This window comes from Ixodes scapularis, unplaced genomic scaffold (assembly GCF_016920785.2).
Source record: "Ixodes scapularis isolate PalLabHiFi unplaced genomic scaffold, ASM1692078v2 PGA_scaffold1__304_contigs__length_218370807, whole genome shotgun sequence".
NCBI classification, from domain to species: domain Eukaryota; kingdom Metazoa; phylum Arthropoda; class Arachnida; order Ixodida; family Ixodidae; genus Ixodes; species Ixodes scapularis.
The window spans coordinates 35537272-35558330 of NW_024609846.1; the positions used below are offsets into that span (position 1 = coordinate 35537272).

The 21059-nt window shown below is 42.8% G+C and overlaps 2 protein-coding genes across 2 annotated transcripts in view; both read right to left on the bottom strand.

The window, feature by feature from the left end:
* Positions 1–10084, bottom strand: LOC120844652 (chymotrypsin-like protease CTRL-1). Its single transcript, XM_040216528.3, has 6 exons — positions 9938–10084; positions 7084–7279; positions 5302–5422; positions 3354–3489; positions 2900–3039; positions 1–329 (listed from the first exon to the last, which is right to left on the bottom strand). Exons 1-6 carry the CDS (start codon positions 9999–10001, stop codon positions 126–128), a joined length of 861 nt encoding a protein of 286 aa, XP_040072462.1. The 5' UTR covers positions 10002–10084; the 3' UTR covers positions 1–125.
* Positions 10085–15907: 5823 nt separating this feature from the next.
* The window catches only part of LOC115316316 (chymotrypsinogen B), a 33707-nt gene continuing 28555 nt past the window's right edge, over positions 15908–21059 (bottom strand). The window contains exons 6-7 of the mRNA XM_040216537.2: positions 18109–18251; positions 15908–16164 (exon numbers count right to left, since the gene is read on the bottom strand). Of these exons, the coding sequence (XP_040072471.1) occupies positions 15958–16164; positions 18109–18251 (350 nt within the window). The 3' untranslated portion in view covers positions 15908–15957. The remainder of the gene's footprint in view (positions 16165–18108; positions 18252–21059) is intronic.

Sequence of the window (21059 nt, forward strand, 5' to 3'; positions counted from 1 at the left end):
TTGCATGGTTTATGTATGTACAAGTGTCCTATTTATTTCGAGATTTATTGCTATTCAGTCGAGCAACAGATAATATTAGAAAGGTCCCGTTGCCGTCACCAATTCACACTCATCGCATCGCCTCGTCATTGAAGCGAACATAAAAGTGCCTTTTCTTTCCGCGTTTCCGCTGCCATATACGGGTAGATGAACTCCTTCAGAAAACTTGACACTTCGGTGAAGAGCATTGGGTACTTCTTGTCGCCGCAGACATGGGGACCTCCGGACAACAAACCTTGGAGAATCCAACGATCGTCCTTTTTCTGCACCACGGGTCCACCGCTGTCACCCTGTCGGGTGCAATTGAGCGCTGCTTTACATTTGAGAATCATAATGCACCCCAAGAAATCTAGGGTGTCTACCAACCTGCAGTGCACATGAGGGAACCAGTCGCTACATTCTACGGCAAATGGCGAAACTCAACACGCGCTAAGATCTCAAACCCCGGTCTGCGCTGTAATTGTAATAGTTATTATTATTGTAATTGTAATTGAAGATAAAATTTCTTATCCAGTGTCATTGCCCAGACTATTTTGCTTTGTGTAAACCAATTTTTAACATCGTCATTCGTTGAGCTGCTTCCGTAGATATCAGAAATCAGCTCTTCAAAGTGCTTTGCGGGAAAGTAGACGCTTTATATTCCTTAGAGTGTGTGAAATCCATTTTAATGCCAAACCCTACAGTATCTCACACACACAAAAAAGAGAGCCATTTGCATAAGAGAGTCAAGCGGATTGTAAACAGATCAACGACGTAACGTGTTGCACACGCGTGAGTGTCTGCATATTCATGTAAAAATGTGACACAGGCAACTCGGCTATTATAAAAATGGCCACTGGGATTCACGACGTGCGGCACTTAAAATAAAATGTATCTGTATTCACACCAGAACATTTTACGCATTTATAATATAAACATACACGCACACACAAGGGAGTGTTTTTGAACGTTCTAGAGCATGTCATTTATATAACGTGATTGAAACACTCGAGTTCAAAACAGTGTGCAAAAAGAAGATAGCTATGAACGTGCGTATTAGTGAAGATAAAAATACAGTCGAAGCTTCAGCGAATTGCTGAGAGCATGTTAAAAGCGGTTATGACACGCTGGCACCAGAATTTTATTCGGGCCCAGGCTCCGCCCGAGAAACTTTGTTTGTTTGAGAGTTGACAAAGCGATCTCGAATGTATCATTGCCGAGAGCATATTAGGGTATAAAACAAAAACGGACGACCCGCTGAGTTTCCCGCTAACACATATGGTTTAACTAGGACTTTCTGTTCTCTGATAAATCTACAATACTGAATGTCATGCCGAAAAGGGTTCAGAATGGAATCGAGTTCATTTAAAAAAGTCGATCGTCCATCTCTCTACACGATGCACGTTGGACGGATAAAGTTGGGCCTTGTCGAGCGAGCGACGAGGCGTCGAAACAGGTTGACTCAAAAGAGCAATCTGCATGTGACGAAGCGGAAATATGACTAGCTGTACTCATTTCTAAAGCGTTAAATAATCCGATTTACCAAAGTACCAACATCCTTTTATCATGGAATGAGCGCTACTACCGTATGTGAGCCAAGCCTCGCCATTCTTCGGCTTATTTTGCCTTCCACATGGAAACACGAGCACCCCGTTTTGTCTATCACATTCATAGCGGCCACCAGTGCGCGACATTCAAAGACGTCAAAGACGACATCGGCACTTTTCTGCGTTTTGCTCGGACAGAGTATTGGCGAGAATAAAACTTCATCAACGAGGTTACTGCCCTGAATGAGGACTTTTAACCCCTCTAATAATTTTTATAGCATCTGTCCAATTTTAAGGGGAAGAAAAGAAAAACTAACAGTTTGTCTGCTTTAAAGGGCAACTCCGCTTAATTTCAAAAATTTTGAGATAGTGGCTGATTTTGCTTTTTGAAGCACTCAAAAACAATCCCCAAACCTTTGTTTCGCGAAAAATAAAATATTTTTCGTGTAATTTTACTTTAGCCATGATCACAAACCGAAACCGAAACGGTGGCAAAGCCGGACAACATTGTATATTCGGCATCACTAAGCATGTACACCAACGTAATATACAAGGGGAAGAAGGAGCTCCCCTCTTATCAGGATCCTCCTTTGTGCGTCCCTGATCTGCAGAGACGTCGCTATTCTCCCCCCACAAGATTATAGAAGATTAGCCCGTCACTCAAAATTCTTACAAAAGCAGCTTCCCTCTCCTCCTTTTACTTGGTGTTCAAAAGTATGCGCACTGAACACACAAGCCGCGCTCAACGAGGCGAAGGGCCTATCAGTAGTATCAATAGTCGAGCGCCGGGCCGGCCGAGCGCGTCACTCACGTCTCTCACGGCGCTGGCGCCACCCGTGCTCTCCCCGGGAAAGAAAACAAAATTGAAAAAAAAAGGAGCTGTACATGCTTGATGACGTCACGGACGTGCCAGGAGAAGGAATTTGGAGGAAGCGGAAATGCAGCCGGGCAGTGTTGTCTTGCCCGCACGTCTCATCCAAAACCAGCGGATTCGTGCTTGTCAAACTTTGACAGCGATTTTAATGAACATCTAGGCGGAATCCCGTCGTAATATTTGCCATGGGGGTTTTGTAGATGATAACAAAGAGAACTGTATAGTTTTGCACTACTGGAAAAGAAGCGGAGTTGCCCTTTAAGAGAGTCGCGCTGTGTACCAACTTGACAGTACGTGTATGGTCAGCGAAATTAATCTAGCGCTTTAGTATTCTCAGGCCAAATTTCTTTTTTGGGCTCGATATTTGTTTCATAAGCGATTTTTCTAAATCACCGTAATTGACCTAACGTGTGTTTTGTTGAGAGCTAGGTTCATGTGCGCGCATATTTAGATCGTTTACCTCACAGGTGGAACCGTAGTCGTGCGTGCCGCAGATTGTGGTGCCCGGAATGGTCAGGTTGAAGTCGACAGAACACTTTTGCGGCTTCAGGAACCGCGTCTTTACCTGCTTCAATGTCGGTGAGGCGTGCACTCCTTTAGCTGAAACAGCAAACGATGAAATTGGAAAACACGTCGGCAGTTTACGTCATAACGTCTACCAAACCAAGCTTGTTACATCTATAAGCCGCAGCTCAAATGGCCTAAGCACAATATTTCAGCATGGCAAACTCTAAAATTATTTTAAAGCCATATGCTTTCCGTGATCAGCCAACATCTACTAGGCAAAAATAAGGAACAATCAATGTGTTGCATTAGATAGTGATATAACACTACCATAGTATGCGCCACATGTTCGCCAGCGTAGGAGGTTTCAAGACCATGCATTTAGCTGTCAGATGTATTGAAGCGCTTACGATCATTAATTCCCCATCCTGTGATATAGCCCACTGTGCCGCTTTCTACTGCTTCGCCGCTCCTCGGCAAGCACGCTGGTATGATATGGTCCGTAAAGTTAACGGGCCGTTTAAGCGTGATGATGGCAATGTCGTTCTGCATGGAAAAAATACAATTTTGGGGGTATATCAGGATTGGCCATAATGGCATGGCTTAGAACCGTAAACAAAAAATGTAGTCTTTACCAATAAAACCGCAGAGGGGGTCTTAGCTTTATTTTAAAAGCATACTTCTGATGTAACACTGGCTCGAATTATAGGTGTTTTGCACGTCATCCTTTACGCCAAGAAATACGTGAGAGCCTGGTTGGAATGTATTCAGTGTGGTTGTATCGGTGTCAAATTTGAAAACCTATGAAGAATGTGATTGCATCAATAATATAATTAAGCCCCAGGGCGTTTAATTGTTTTTTATATCATTAGTTCTATGCGTACAAGGACGAAGTCACCTCTTGAACGGGCTGCACCAGAGTCTCGCATGGCAAGACAAGGTAGCGGCGATGTCTATGTTAGGTTGACCTCTACATTCCAAAACACAGGCGTCTGAATCTACACGGCCTTGGCTAATTACAAGGTCCAAGTATCGTTCTAAGGTGATCTGCGTTTCCTCTCTTGTCATGACGGTTTATTTGCACGTGAACATTTACGCAACTCAAGCCAGTTTTAATTTGAAAATCGTATCTCTCTTGCATGTGGCGGAATGATTACTGACACATTTTATGAACAACCATCTCTTCTTGGTATCAAGTATGCTTTGTTTTAGGAGTTTCCAGATAGCGACAACCGCAACTTGACTTTCACGGGTATAGTACCCTGTACTACGTCCACAACATTCTCATATTTCCTAAATGAACGGAACAAATTGAAGTAAGAGCGTAGTGAATAGGATTTCGTATTCTAAAACGTACATCAATTGATTTAACGGTAGGTTTGCTCCGGCCAAAATGATATTACAATTTTTTTAGTTAAAATACGAGCTGGTAAGTTAATCATGCCTTGCGAGAAATTTCATGATGTAGTAATCTTGAAGGAAAAACAGCTTTATTCTGCATCTTGTTTCGAGGTAACACGATTTCACGGAGTATTAAACAATACTATCTCCAGAAGAGGAAAATGCATCTCCGCCGAATTATATCAAATAAGAAAATACGAGCAGAACTGTCTTAATAGTGATATGTTAAATTTGCGATTGGTATTCTACAATACTGAGACAGTTATGTTACAAAGGTGTAATACATTATAGGCTCTGCGATAAATTGGTTTTTATAAATTGTTGCGTTTTATATTGGATTCCAGCATTCAAAAGAAAGACTCACACTTGATACTCAAATACAAGATAACAGATACGGTTTGCTGGAGATAGTTTGTGGCCGCTATGGCAAAACGTTTTAAGTGTGTATCAGGCATATCACCGCAATTAGCTTTAGACGGTCATCTGCACCCTCTAAAGCTTTTTAACAACCTCTGGTGCTTCTAGTATTATTAACCCCATTTTAAAGAACAGTGTAATATTGAATTCCGTGGCACTTCTTTTGTAGACTATAGTTTTAGAAAACAAATTTAAGCAGTAGGGCTCGTTTCGCAACTTAGGTATGCGGTGAATATGAACTAAAACTAGATGATTTCTCCCTAAACACTAAAATCAGGAGGCAGTAACGTCATCTTAGTAGTTTTCATCTGGGTATAATCAATAATCTTATTGTAGGAACCTTGAAGGCTTTCAAAAAAAAAAGGAGTGCATTACTTCGAAAACCTTAAAATGTCTTGCCGCTCGTGAGAACCGAGAACAGTCGATGTATCGTGCGGCCTTCAATACTGTAACATTGTTTGTGTACTTCACTTGCAATTGTGTTTTTTATATGCCCACACATTTTTTACTCAATAACTGTCTGGAAAAAGTGTGACTTACGTGGCCCGTGTAATTTTTGTGGAGGCAGACTTCTTGAACGTCAACAGCTACTTCTCCTCTGTCGAGGAAGGTCCTCTTGTAGGAACCGAGGTGGACTCGGATTGTCTGTGAGGGTTGTGCCCTGTAAAAAATGCAATGAAAGAAATATTTTTTGGCCAGAATTTGGTTGTTAAGTATTGTCCAATTTTGTTTTTAATATCACACACAAAGAAAGAGTCATAAAAATGATTGATATAAATTCTGCAATATATCACAGAACACTTTCGAGCTTGTAGGATGTAGGCCATTGCAAGAAATCCACTACACTTTTGTGTCTTACATTTCTTGTGTTTAATATTCAGTATACCTCAGAACCGTTTAGCTTGTTCACTATAGGTGGTACCTTTACGCAACTTGACTCTCGGGTTCGTTAAGCACTGTGGTTGATCATACGATGTTTTTGTGTATTGCACTTATTAAAACTTTTCTCACTGAGAAACAACTCTTAATATTAGCGCAGTTACATTTCTTAATTAATCTCTGCTTACTACCCAAAATATCGAACGCAACTAACTGCTGTAGGTCGTACAAAAATGGCATCAATCTTCGTAAATAACAGTTGGCAGCAGTTAAGGACTAAATGGTTTATATTAGTTGACAATTCATGTTTGGACATTAAATTTTTGAATACAGCATTACGAATGATTATCATCAAAGAAACAGAAAATCCACTTCTGTTAAGTGTTTTTTTTTATTAAGAAGCATCGGGAACTACAGCCATAGGCCGTAGATCTTAATATGTTTACAATAAAGTTGTTTGCGCTCTTACTATATACATCAAGCAATCTAAAAAAAAACAAGACGCCAATATAGTATACTTCGCCTCTCAATAAATTGCGTGGTGCTATACAGTAGTTGAAGTTCCTCAAAATATTATGCGGAATTAGCGATAGAGTGTAGCGTGTGAGTGAATCAAATCTAGAACAATTATTGGCAGGTGTCATCTGCTCTACATATATATCAGTTACTTTCTAAATAAACATCTACTTAAACCCTGAACTCATATTTCTCCATGATACACTCGAAGCACCTAGAATCGTTAGTGTATTATTCAGTTCAACTAATGAATAGGAATATCGAAATCATTCTCCACTATCCATGCAGTATAGTCAATTGCGGCGTACTGAGGGGCCTAAGAGTCCGTATCGGTTCGACTACGGTAACTGGAACACGCCTTGGATTGATGTTTTTATCGCCTTTTACTCCCGTCCACCTAATTGGTTCTGAAGTGGGAATTACTTACGCCCCAGGAGCCTGCATGTCTTGCTGTCGGTCGTAGGTATCTGAACCCTGCTGAAGAACCTGCCCGGTACACATAAGCCCAACGCCTCCGCGTGCGGGTCAGTCGGTCCGGTTTTTCGGAAGAGGTCAGAGAGTTATCAAAAGTTGTAGAAATGCTGTCGAAAAAGAAGAGTGGACGCATGGGTTGCTGTTTTTTGCGATGACTAGTCTCGTGTCTGCTAAGCTTCGGTCGCCTGTCGGGCATAATGGGCGGCAGCTGAGGAGCTGTAGGTCTTCTGCCTACACCTAAGCTGCCGTGCCACCGCTAGGATTTCGGTAGGCCACAACGCGAGGCTTTTGTGACGCCATCAGGCAGAAATCGAGGCACCAAGAAATAAGGACTGGGTAAAGACACCCATCAGAGACTCGTTTCACGCACCATAGTTTAGCTAATGGTTTATAGTCAATGTGTCTGCTCGCAACCGAGTAAGGTGGCAGTAAACTCGGCCTTGTAAGACATACCTGACGCAGTGCGCGGCTGTGATGATGTGTCGATCCGAGACCAAAGCTCCGCCGCAAAACTGCTCAGGCCTGAAGTTGGACTTGGTGTGGATGGCCGCGTTCCAGGGCCAGCTGCCTGGGACGGCTGTGTCTCCTCCTAAGATACGGTCCTCGTACTCAAGTTGAGGCTCAACTTTGGGAACACCGCAGGATGGAACTAGAAGGGTAGACGAATAAAAAAAAATTAAATATTGTTAAAAAAGAAAAAAAAAAACTTGTCTCCTAAGAAATATAAAAATAAGTTTTTCTTGGACGTTTTATTAACTCTAAAAATGCTCATACGTTCACTTTCTCGACATGCTATGAAATAATCAATATCTTCAATCCACAGAGTTAGTTTACGAATTAGTAGCACAAAATATGTTTTATGAGCTGAATTTTATGAGAAGACCGTCGCTAAGAACCGCCATGGCAAACCATCACGAGGAATCATCAAGAGCCGTCAAAAACAGCGATGACGTGACGTGGCACCGTCACGTCAACATGACGTCATAACGTCTGTAAAAGATTATGATGACATTGTCATCACTACATTATGATGTCAACGTGACGTCAGGACGTAATTAAGTCCTCACCGTGACGTCGGGAGTTCATATGAGGCATTTTGGACGTGACAGTGTCACCACCGTGACGTCAAACGTCATTATAACGCTTCGGTGACGTCCTAGTGACGTTGTAATATTACGTTGCATAATGACGTCATGTCGTGTCACAATCACATGACGTCACAAAACGTCACGCGTACATTGCCGTCTCTAGCTCATTCACAACACAATCCGTGTTTCCACGTTTTTGTCAGCATGATCAAGCTTATGCAAATTAGTATTCATTTATTTGCAAGTACTGATGATGTCATCTCAGGTACTCTTGCAGGTTTGAAAAGTATACGAATTCAAAACATCAAAATGTTAAACGGTTATTTTCATTCAGAACACATCGCGTAAATTATTGCAATTACGGAATCTTGATACGAAATATTCCAAGTAAACCTGTTTCCGTACTCTACAATTCTCCGAGGGAAAAATCATAATTTCGAACAATTGATGGGGAGTGGGAAATATTAAATTGTAAAAGGGTGTGCCCCACGGGTAGCACAAATAGTAAAAATCTATGCACTTATCAGCGTTTGTTTACGCTGCCCAAGTATGTGTCGAAATAAAACTCGTAGCCGGCAAATCCGGTTTCTATTTTACACTGAGGCAGCTTAAGCCCATTGACAAACCTGTAACTGTCTTTAGACCTAATCATAAAGTTTTAGATGTGAAACGCAGCCTTACTTTAGCATGGTAAAACGTCAAGTTCACTGTTACATTGCAAACTGAATTTTATTTTTATGTATATAAACATTTCCTTGGGCTTCACTGAGCCGACTTCGCAGAGCACAGCAATCGGCTCTCCAAGGTGCATTGCCCGAAATATACCAACTTGATTTGTTAAAGGCATTTTTTATTAAACTGCTTAAAATAGTCTAAACTTGTTTCACTTTAATATTTAAATAGGACGATCAAGCAATCTCTAAATCAGGGGCCCAACGTGTCAAAACCTGTTCGGCTTCTTCGTCTGGGCGACTATGGAGGGAATCATAACTTCCCTTTGTCTACATAATTCAGGGCGTTTTCTTACACTGAGTTGGTGCAACGTTGTTCTTTGTACTTTCAAATATCGTTTAAGGTATTTAAAATGATCGGTCAATGATTTTACAATATACAGCACGTGTAGGGGGAGAGCAGTTTTCTTAGGAGGACGGGAAAAGGCCAATGATTGGTCTATCCGTAGCAAGTCATACGATTAACGAGGCATCGCTGGCCATCTAAAATGTAATCCACGCTGAAATTCTAAATATGTGAAAGACTTGCTGAGAGTATCATTATATTTTGTGAACCGAAACGCAATCATTAAATAGACATTTGATAACCCCCATTTACCCTTTTTGAAGGACTACCCAAACAGTAGGACACTTAAATGTTTATTGACTCATTCAAATATGCCGAGAAACCTAATATTGCAACCCGGAAGGTTTCTAAACTAACTAAATAGTTGCACATTGAGGTCCAATCTGAACGTTGATCCTTATCCCGTTTCGCCGCTGGGGAACTTTGGTTTGCCTTTCATTGGCTGCAATATTAAATGCCGTCAGAGAGGCAAGCATTGCAGTACACGGATGCGACGGTGAGGAAAACTTGCAAGGGGACGTTTTCATATAGTTGCTGGTTTCAACGCACTGGTATGTACACTATTTCCACTTGACGTCGTCCGGCGCGCAATTCATGTTTTCAGTGTTAATTTAAGGTCAATAGAAATACTGAGCTTTCACATTGTAGTTATTTTCATTCATTTCATTTATTCATCCCTTAAAGGCTCAATGGGCAAACTTAGTGTCTACCCTTTTCTTAGGTTTCGATAGGTATCACTAATATCAATATCCGTCGTCGACGCTGGTACTACAAGGTAATATACACAGGTCGACACAATAATACGGCAGTTTTGGAAAAAAAATAACCACATACATATATCTAAGCACTCTGGTGACTACTTTCGCCACCTTCGTGCGCATCCGGCATTCTTCCATCTTATGGAATAACAAACTAAGATAAAGCTCTCTAAAAAATAGATTCTCAGTCCGTTTACAAAGTCAATCATTTAAAACGGGATCAATCATTTAAATCAAAAAACCTGAGAATGAAAGTTATCTGGCTGGTGTTCACGTCCAAACAGCAAGAATCCCAATGTTCATGTTTATCTTACAGACCTACGACTTTCAGTATGAAATCTCACGGGCTAAACGAATTGTCTATTGTCAAGAAAGCTCGCTCACCATTTTGAGTCAGTGCGCACGACGTGGATAACATCAGGAACACCAGCGCTGAGGGGATTGCCATCTTGCGGATTACGATCTCTTCAGTTCATTACCAGCGGAGCCGTATTTAAGGCGTCCAGTTTCCGAGACTCTTGAGAACGCTTTGGGAAACCTCGCAGATGGTGCGGTCCCAAGGGCCAGCCACCATATCTTTCCTCCTTTTTTTCTCCTTGGCTGTAGGCATCATTTCGCAGAATCAGTGGTCCTTTTTTATATGTGTTAGACTTCGTCCACTCTTTCCTTTTTGTTCTCTATCGCGCTCTCGAAAAGCCTGGTCGCCGAACGGGTTTCACCACAACCATCTGTTTGTGCGTTAGAGCTGGTCTCAGGTGGACGCTCACAAACAAGAAGTAATTTGATATGTTTGTTTGCTGTTTTTGAGCTTGAACAGCACTTGCTTGACCTGGCGCAACGCAGGAAAACGCGCGTGTAGAAGAACACGTGGGGCGCCCAAGCAATTAATCAGGGATAGGAAGAGGAGGGGCTCCTTAAGCACCTAAAGCAGCGGCAGTGACTCCTCGATTCTGGCCGTTCCTTTGCGATCGGATGTTGTGAAACACGTTTTCGCAGGCATATTGGAAATCGTTTTGAAGCCTTGTGTGCGGGACGCTTTTTTTACAAGTACTGGCTGCAATGATACCAGGTGGTTACCAACACCACACTTCGCAATTCCGCATCCCGCTTTGACGTCTACCCATTGAGGAAGTTGGTTGATTGCGTACGCAATCTAGTAAGCGTGTTTCGGTCGCTGTAGTCGCTGACAGCCTAAGAAGTACAGGGCGTCGCCATTCACAGTATTGTTATTATCATTCCGCCAGCAAATATGATGCGGCATTAGCAGCTCAATAGTGGGCGTCGCAAAAAAAAATTACATGGTTTTATTCAGCGAGAAAATTAACTGGGCATCGGCGAACCCCCATTCTTTTCTCAACTGTAGAGCGAGCAGTCCAAACCAGATGCCGAATTTTCAGCACTTACTGCTGTTTTATTCACACGTTACACCAGATTTTCTTAAATTTGCAATGGGAAAGTGGTGGCCGACAGTGCACTCGAATACATGGAGCTCCTTGGCGCCAGTCACCGAAAAACGGGCGAAAACAAACACCATTTTCCCAAGGGAGTTATTAAAACATGAGTTATAACGGTATAAAATAATACGGTTGGTGTTGAAACTTTGTCACATGGTTCGGACTGATAGCGTTACATTTGGGGGGAAATGGCGTAATTTATTTTTGCGATAAAAAAAAAAACTGTAAATTTTTGGGGGGCACGTCATAGCCGAAGGCTCACTACACAGTAAAAATTGCGAACATAGAAAGCTACGTTCTGCGTTTCTGTTTATCTATCGGTGATTATACCAAATGAGTCTTGACTGAGGCAATCATCACAATTATAGATGAGGTGTTGATTTGTTAATCCGTAAATATTAAATAAATCATCATTTATTTTGTTGTTTTACGTTTTAGAGACAAATATTGGGAGAGCAAAAAAAGATTACTTTGTATTTTAGTAAGATTAAAATAATCATACTTGTTTACTGAATGGAAGAACCTTAGTCTTCAAAGCTCACTGAAAACTTCAGAAACGCGGAACATTGACTAATATGTTCACATTTCTTGCTGGGCGGTTCGTTCTTCGGCGTTGTAATCGGCTATGCCGCAATCTCCTTTGGATTTGAAGCGATCATAACTAAAACAAAAAAGCTTTCTCGTGAGTACAAGAGACTAGCGTAGGTCTCTTGAGTTGTACTGAGTGCGGTTCTAGTATCTCCTCACTTCGTACGCATTAAAAAATATGGCGCGCCTATTTTTTTCCGCAAAGCACTCGAGTGATCCAATTGGGAAGTCCGGTGCATGACGAGGCTGAACACATGTTTTAAACTAAACAAAAACTGTCTTGACAGTAACACCGAGCGTGGCATAAAAGCAGCTCAAATATCACGCTCAGTGTCGCAGCGCAGAGCGCTTGGTTCAATTCAAAACACATTTTCGTCCATGCCACTCAACGCGAGCTTCATTTCTTATATTGCGAGGATTGCTTCGCCCAACAGCTTGGCGAGAGTTTCAGGACACTCATGATGTGGCTTTTGATGCTCACGCTCCTTTCTAGAAACTCGATTCTTTCATTTTCATTCTGAAAGTGTTGTCTGCCATTGCGTAATACTCCACGTTTTCTTATTCCCCAGATGAACCGTTTTTTGACGTGGGAAGTGAGCATTTCGGAAGCTAAAGAACGCATGGTTACATTAAGGTGCATATTGATGCTACTTGTTGTGAAACTTGCTGCAGTTTGTAAGTTGGACTTTTTTGTGTTAAACATATACTGAGGCCAGAGTCTTGATTCATTGACTTTCCGTGTTAGTCACTGCCTCGAAGGTGACTATATCTCGCTGGGGTATTCTTCTTAGGAAGGCTGGCCTCGGACTTAGCGTCATTAAATGTCTGAGAAACCTTGACCAGGTAACATGTGCAAGGAAAGTTGCTCACTTCCTGAGGCTTCGGTTCTCTACGCAGGCATACATGGAAAGCGAATTAGGATAGTCCAGTAATTGAATACACATGCTTTAAAAAGTTTTTAAAAGAGAGAATGTAATAATATTTTGTAAAAATGATTGTTTATATTGTTTCGTTCGCAAGTGTGCCTCACTGGGACAGCTGCTCTAATCGCAGAAGCGAAATTTCAGTCATTCACGTTCTCTTGTAGTGTTTACGCAAAAAAACAAACAAAGAGCTGAGCTCACGCATCTTTTTATTATTTTTTTTTGTAACGTGAGAAAGGGGAACATCGATCGACTAGCGTGGGGGGCTTTGCCGCCTCACAGCTATTGTGTGGAGGTTTATTCTACTTCACACAATAGCTTCCCATAATACTACTACTGAGGTGAAGTGGGGTTAGTACCGCAACGGTTGTGACCGTTGCGGTGTGAGCTCCACTTCAGGTCTAGGCGGAGAGGACCTAGGCCTCACTCCCATACAGCCCATAGCGACCATCCTTCAGCAGCTCTCGCCGCTCGGCATCACCTGCTGTGGGAGTGCGCAGAAAGGCGGCAGGAATGGGAGGCTGCACCTGTCAAGCTCAGCCCAGCGAATCGACCCAAGACGCTAGAGGCTTTTGGAGGGCACCAACAGGCCCCAACGAAGCAAGGAAGCTTGTTTTCGACTCGCTATACACGAACTCATCTCTGTTACGTCACGGCGCGGTGGTGGCGCGTCGGACGCACTTCCGGTCCGGGGCTGTGGGCGGAAGTGCCCATCTGAGATATGTATTCCTGCGTTGTTTTGAAAGGAACCAGACAAAAACCTGCCTTCTTGTCAAAATGCTGCGACTGGGGCTATACCAAAAGGGTCGAGAAAGGTTTGAAGGTCAGTTTTCATGCGCTCGGCTTGTCCGAGATTGTGGATATGTGCCGTGAAAAGGGAAAACCAGACGCCGTCGGACCACGATTGCATGGGCGGGAAGCATTTTGGGTTGAATTCACGGATACTTATGGCCATCAGATTTATTTGTTTTGTTCCAAAATGAACGCCGGAAAACCGTCAAGTTGTACGGACCACCTGCGGACTACGTTCAGTGCGTCTTCAAGTTCAAACGGTCGCCTGATCGTTCGAACTGTCGTCTGCTCTTTCAAACGTTTCTGCTTGTCGTCTGCTCTCTTAGAGGACACCGGCCCGTAGACCAAACTTGGGCCCGGTACTTTCGATACGAAGTAAGTACAGGCCTCAAAAGACTTAAGTTTGAAGGTTGGTAAGCAGGTTTGACGTAAACCGTAGATACAAGGAGATGTTGATCATTGTTACCAGTGGCCATCACCGACTTGTTATGCCTGATTCACTAGGTTAAATTCTGCTTGCGATTTTCAGTATCGACGTCAACCATCTCAGCTACGGTTCACGCTTTTGCAGTCCGAGCGACGTCGTTACTGAAAATTGCGAGCGAAATCTTATCATGTGAATCAGGCTTTAGCGTACATTCTGCGGCGTCCACGCGGAATGAATCACCGCATGTCAGATTATTCACGCGAGAAGTTTTGCGGTGTAACGAGCCTCGTTAATTTCGCTGACGCCGTTCAAGTAGTCAGACATCGTTTGGAGGACGTAGAATCAACAATTCCAACGTGAAAAAGAGCGCGGGGACTCACACCGACGCCGACAACATCGCATTTCAATGGTTTGTTTATGGGCGACGGCGAGCTTCTTGCCCACACCCCCATCGCGCATGCGCGGCGCCGGTGGCGTCCGCTAGGGGTGCTCCGGGCGCTCCGGTTTTTTTGTAAACATGAGTTGGTGTATTGGCTGATATCAGAACGGCTAGTGTAGCCGGCCTCATATAGTTCTCCCTCCCCCAACTCCCCTCCCTCAAATCCCTCTCCCCTTCCCCTTGGCGGCAAGGCCTGCAACCGGCCGCGAAGTAACCCTCCTAAACATAAATAAAACGTTTTCAACAACAAAAACTCTTCTAGAATATCTGTCAAGTAGCCATTAAACACCACTGAAGATTACGATGAGTTGAATTTAGAATGAGGGGGGGGGGGGCTGTATTAGTGTTTCTTAAACATGTGCAACAGGCTCTTGAAATAATCGCCCACATTTAGTGCACACTTCAGTAGCATTGAGGCGTGATTACTTCAATCTGAGCTTTACAACCTCATAGACGCCGCACATGAACGTCAACATTCGACTGAAATCTTGCTAGTTGCATAAAATAATATAAAACAAGAAAAAAAAAACAAATTGGCGACGTCAATCTAAACTTGAATTGAAAACCCTACATTTTCATGCCCACTGGGCTTTTCTTCAGGGCTACTCTGGCGATAGCCGTTGAGTGGCAGTGTTTTTGTTTTCGTCTTCCTTTACAGTAGTGCCATTATTATTTCTTTTATATTAACACTGCTCCTCAAGTGCTATCACCACAGTCACCCCTCAAGAAGAGCCGAGTAGTCATCAAAACATAGGGTTCCCAAATAGGGCTTGGCTAGAAAAGAGTGGGGATGTGGCTTAGCTGGTTCACACTGACGAAAAGGCAAACAGCGTACAGTAAACGTGAACTAAGAAAAGTGGAAACAGGAAGTCGCCCTTTTTTTTTTAATTAACTGTATCACCTGCCGTAAGATTCGACATGATCTAAAGTAGGCCTGGATACACCTAGACACATATGAAGGCACCTTTACCTGAAAGAACGTTGAACTCAGCTTACATTCGTTCGGAATATAACACGTTACCTGAGATCCAGCGACGAGGTGCAAACTGGTCTTTCAGGCACAAGAATAATTATTACGCGCTCATAATTTCTGAATTCTGCTCTGCCTGTCTAACACAGACACTCGACATCATGACACCAACTATTTAATCAGAAACAGGCGTGCTGCCACAGCAAGTTCTAGGCCTCTTTTTATCACTCAACGGACAACAAGATTTCGGTATTAGTTAGTAAGAAAGCCACAATATGAAACCGCGTAGATATAAACATAAACATTTAACTCCCCCGCGGGATTTTTTTTTTTTTTTTTTTTAAGTTTCCACAACATATTTATTTATGCAAGAGGACGTAGGTGCATCCGCCATTTTCAGCGATAGTCACTGTCAGCTTAAGAAACACAGGACATGGCATATATTATCGCTTCCTGCTTGGCGACTCATTCGCGTTCTCATTATCTAATACTACAATCTCACCGGCTAGACAGCGATATTAATAAGCACGGAACTCGACACGCGGGGTGTTTTTTAAACTGTCAGCGACAATAAAAGAAGCGTAGTGCTGAAAATAACAAAATGCTGGAACTGAACAAGTTGGTTTCTCATATATCGACCTGAAACGCACACCTTTTGTTGCCCCTCGGGTATTCTTCTTATGCTACGCACTGTGCCCCAAAATACCGTCACTCGCCGATTACACTTTTCATCAAGTTCGAATGCACAATACAGAAATTACTGCTCGCCATTAGGTTTATTGCACAATCACAGCTTGCAAAAATAAACACCTTAGGTGAGCCTGCAGATCTTCCTACTATCCCTCCGAGGCGTACGCGGGTCCATGAACGGCTGGATGAAGTGGTCCACGTAGTACGATGTCTTGGCGAAGAACAGCGGGTCCGCGTTTGAACCGCAGACGATGGGACCGCCAGTAACGATGCCGTGCAGGGTCCAGGTACCGTTGGCATTGTGAACCACGGGACCTCCGCTGTCACCCTACGCGGATATCGGTTACGGATGTGGTTAGATTGATGAATCAGATAGCGGGCTTAAAGGTACACTGGACAAAGTATTTATGCTTGCCGAGGTTTTTATTTGAATAGGGCCCATCAGAGCCCAACTCCTCATAACACAAGTTCCCGCTCGAAATTTTTTCTTTTTTTTTTGTGGCGCCCAAAATGAGCCGTTCGAAAATTGGCTGGTTTCAGTCGCTCTTAAGCTTTTTTTCTACGGCCGCGTGGTGTTCAAACCATGTGTAGCAGCTATATTTAATGTCATGGGTCACCTAGGGAGCACATCCAATATTGAGGATGGCAAAGAATATTAACTTCATTCTGTGGCCTTCAAAAACTGCAAATAAGTTAATCGAAAAAAAAATGTTGCACAGATCCATGGAGGTACGTGTACACGTCATTATGAATATGGCGACGTGCAGCGGGCTCGACGACGCGATGGCGCTGCACGACGGACGAACGTTACGACGGACGTGGCACCGCTACTTAGGAACTGTCGTTCGTTGTACCGTCCAATCGATCTTCGAGCACAGAACGTCGAGTTGAAGGGATACATACTCGAGCAGAACAATCGCACGATAAACGGTGCACGCAAATGCGCCGTCGTCGTCCTCGTCGTCGTCGTCTCCTTCCCAAACCGGAGAATCGGAGGGAAAGAAGAACGGTGGACGGGCGCAGCCACGTGATTTCTGGTCATGAGCTTCTGTGCTTGTGTTTCGGTTTCGGTTTCGAACAGTCGAGTTTTTTTTGGCTTTATTAAAAGATGTACGTGACTCTGCATCAAGATATTTTTTGGGTAGTCTCCTAACAGTATAATAAATCTCCTAGCAAAAAAAAATATAATTTTCGAGGTCTCTAGTGTCCCCTTAAGAAGACATCTTCGTCACGCGGGTCTCTACGCCGTTTCGCATTAAATCGTAGCGCAGCCTACGCAATGATTTCAAGGAGCCAATCAAGCAACACCAAATCTGTATCTTCACAGCGCTCGTCATTTTTGGGTGTTCGCAATCATCGGCTAACTTAATTATCATGCATTAAAAACCACACCATATTCACTGCGCGTGATTGGCTTCGTCGGTGATAGCAAAAACGCTAAGAGGACGAGCACCATGAGGACGCACTTTTGATGCGGCTTGATTTGGGTTCATATGATCGTAGCGCCGGCTCCGGTCGGACTTGGAGTGAAACGCAGCATAGATACAGTAAACATTGGTAAGATATAGAAACGGTTTTAAGAAACAACAGTTTTCACTGAGATTTTTAAACTTGTGATTGACCTCGCCGCGGGACGATGCATTATAACAAAGAAAGAAAAACGGAAAATAAAAGAAAAAAAGGCTTTAATTAAGGTATTTATATACTTACTTAATCCACGCATTTTTTTACATAGGGTGCACATAATAGCTCGATGCAATGGTTCTCTGCGTAATCACAATATATATATATATATATATATATATATATATATATATATATATATATATATATTATCTTTTAATTTGCAGTTGCGGTTAGCGGTCACCATGTCCCGTATTCTGGGACACAAGTTTCTGGTACGCCATCTTTCCGAATTAAACGAATCCATTTTCTTTCCGCTGGCTACCCTACCCATTGACCCGGGGCATTTCCTCTTTTGTCTGCACTACGGCCTTCCGCCGCGACCTTTGGCTGTGTTGGGCGCGGTGCTTTGTGCATGAAGCATACCTCGACATGTCGACACCCGTCGATTGGGGGTTCTGAAGACAAGTTTTGAGAATCCATTTTCATCTCAATGAAGCATTCCCTCCTCAGTTTCCATTCGATCGAAAAATAATAAAATTACAGGCTGTTCGCCGCCCATTTTGAAGATTTCGTTCTTTCGCGTAAGTAGCCTGCAAAGAGTCCGGTGAACGGCCCTACCAGGATGCCCCAAAGGAAAGTGACTCACGTAGCAGGACGAACCGGAACGGTGGGTGCCACAGAAGCGACTTGGGGGCGCTGGTACACCATCGCCGTCCGAACATTCTTTGGTTGGAATGGCTGTTGTCAGAAGCTGCTTGAGTTCCAGTGACTTGGACTTCATATTTTTCGCTAAATGAAAACAGTGAAGACCGCCAAACGATTAAACAATAATATACAGGCACTGAAATCTTAAGAAACTCAGCGCGTGGCAAGTCCCGAGCTTTTGGCTTTTACTCCACCACCAACGATATTTGGGCAATACTGGTTAAGAATGTCGAAGAACAAATCAGGAAGGAAGACGCGTAAACATAATGATTCACGCCTTGCCCTCCGTGAGCTCCCAGTGAATATAATATTCTGCACTCCTCACATTCAGCACGAGGTAAAAATTTCATACACCTAACGGTGTTACCCACACGAGCAGAATTAAAACAAATGAGTACGAGCAGATTCAAACAAATTCAAACAAAAAAGGTAAACAAAAAACAACGTATAATAAAAATGATACAAAGAACTCAAAATCCCATACTCTAAGATGGTCCTATATAAAAGAGATATATTTATGACGTACGAAATAAAAAAAGCCGATGTTGGTTTCGCTCGTGCTCACAACTGGCCACATCTGGGATTTGGCTATAAACCATTTGAATGCACACATGAAAAATAAAACGCCCTACTTTCGTGTCACTAAAAATAATCTCTTTTCGTACCCACTGTTCATTTTTTTTTGTAGTGTAATTAGCAATACACATTTTAACTCGTTCTGCAAAGTCCGGACTTTATTATAACAAAGATAGTTTAATTACAGGATGCGTAGCATTTTTATGATTAAAGCATGTACTCTGTGTTAGCCTATATCAGATGACAGTTGTAAAACAAGAATTAAAGGTGAACATAAAAATGGCAAGCTCCTTCGTATTTACAAATTGGTGGTACACCACGAAATAAACAAAGACAGAGAGTTAAAACGGCGATTTGGGCTAGTTGGGTTTTAATTCTTAAAGTGCGACGCCAAAACAACGAGGACACAAGAAAATATACCTTTATCATTAAGCTCTTAGCTCAGCAGATTGGCAGCGGCGGGCTTCCGTCCCAGTGTGCTTTGCGATGTGTAAGATTATCTTTTAAAGGAGGTAAAAAACCAGAACAGATAAGTTTGTGAGGAGAGCATAAGGAGGGCGGTCAGACCTGCGGTATTACCCAACACACATAGACTATCCCACAACTTGAAGAAGCTAGCTAATCTGTAAGGCATTCCTGTCTTTTTTTTCTGCTCCAAATAACCTACCTGCATTGTGCTAAATAAATTAATAGAAGCCCAGATGACTCCGTTGTGATAGAAGAGGCTTGCAAAAAGAAGCACGTGGCAAAGTACCGCGAGTGTGTCACTGCCGTCATTCACTAGATTCCCCTTTCATGCGGGAGGGTTAGGTTGGTCAGACAGGGAGATGCATTAACGATGGAATCAGCGAACACTATGCGCCAACTAGGCAATCTCCGTCTCATCACTTGGCCGTACATTGTGATCCCTGTGAGGGTAACCCAAATATTAATGAGACAAAAATTTTGGGAACAAGAGGAATAAAAATTTTGCGCGAAATTCTGGAAGCATTTAAAGTTAAATCCCATGGAACCAATTTATTTATTCAAACGCCCATTATTTTATTCAACGCACATTATTTTATTCAAATAATCATAATATCATCATAATCATAATATCATATATCATAATATTCATAATCCTATAGCTTCATCATTCGCTCCGATTCTACCATTGATTGTCATGATTGACTGTCTGTATTCTGCAGGAAGGTGAACTTACTGACCTTCCTCAGTGTTAGCAGTGTTGCTCGTTGTACACAAGGTTTTGCCGAAAAGCTGGAGGTGTGAATTTGTAAGCTGTTTCTCCAGAGGCTCTCGAGAAGTCATTGCATTTCACAATGCGAAATGAAACGTTTTAAATCTTGACGATAATTTTTGAAATGCTCAAATTTAACGAGGGCTTCGTACTGAAGTAATTGTTTAAAAAAGACATATGCCACACCGTTTTTCGGACAAAGCTCAATAAACGGGCATGCGGTTAAATGCGTTGGTTCAAAGCTATTTAATAGCGAACTATTGTGCTTAAATTTGTAAAATTGATCGTCAGTCAAATTTTGTGTTTGTAATTTTTCGCCGCTCAAGACGCCTGCCCGCCTTCATCGCTGCTATTGCGAAAACCACACATTTCAAGAAAGTTGCTTCGGAAATCAAGGCAGAAAATCCGACGTCTTAATTAAACCCTGTGCACTTTGTGATTTCTTCGGGACTTAAATATATCAGAAAAGCATAACATAAAACATGAAGTAGTTGTCTCAGTCTTGCACGTAAGAAGGCTACTTTGCCACTGAAAGCTTAAAAACAAAGAAGGGGGTGTGGCGAACACCTGGCAACGAAGTGTTGTTCCATAGCTAATAAACTTTGCCGCAAGTTAAAAAAAAAAAAAAAGCTCCGAAGAGCGCATTGCAACGTGGAAAACGTGAGTATAAAAAGCCACGTCCTGCTTTTTCTCCAGCTCTTCCTGAATATACTGAATTGCACACTACGTCGGAGTGCAGCCGACTCTACCATCCGGTAGAGTAGAGCCCCCCCCCCCCCCCCCCCCATGCTAAAGTCCCTCGATATCTCTTTTACAAGCAACGACAACCAATACGAGTGACAGGGCATATTCCGCTGGACAAGATGGCGGCATTCAGTTGAAACCTCTGCTTTGCGCCGCCATTCGCTTCCTAAAGCCTGCACCGTCACGCAGTCGGCGCTGCAAAGAATGGCACTACTTGTAAGAAGCTCTTATCTAAGGACTTCAGGCCATGCAAGATGCGCCAACAAATGTGCGTCGACACGGAACTGATTGTTCTTGCGCGTCTGCTATCATCGGCTAAAATAATCGCGCACTGG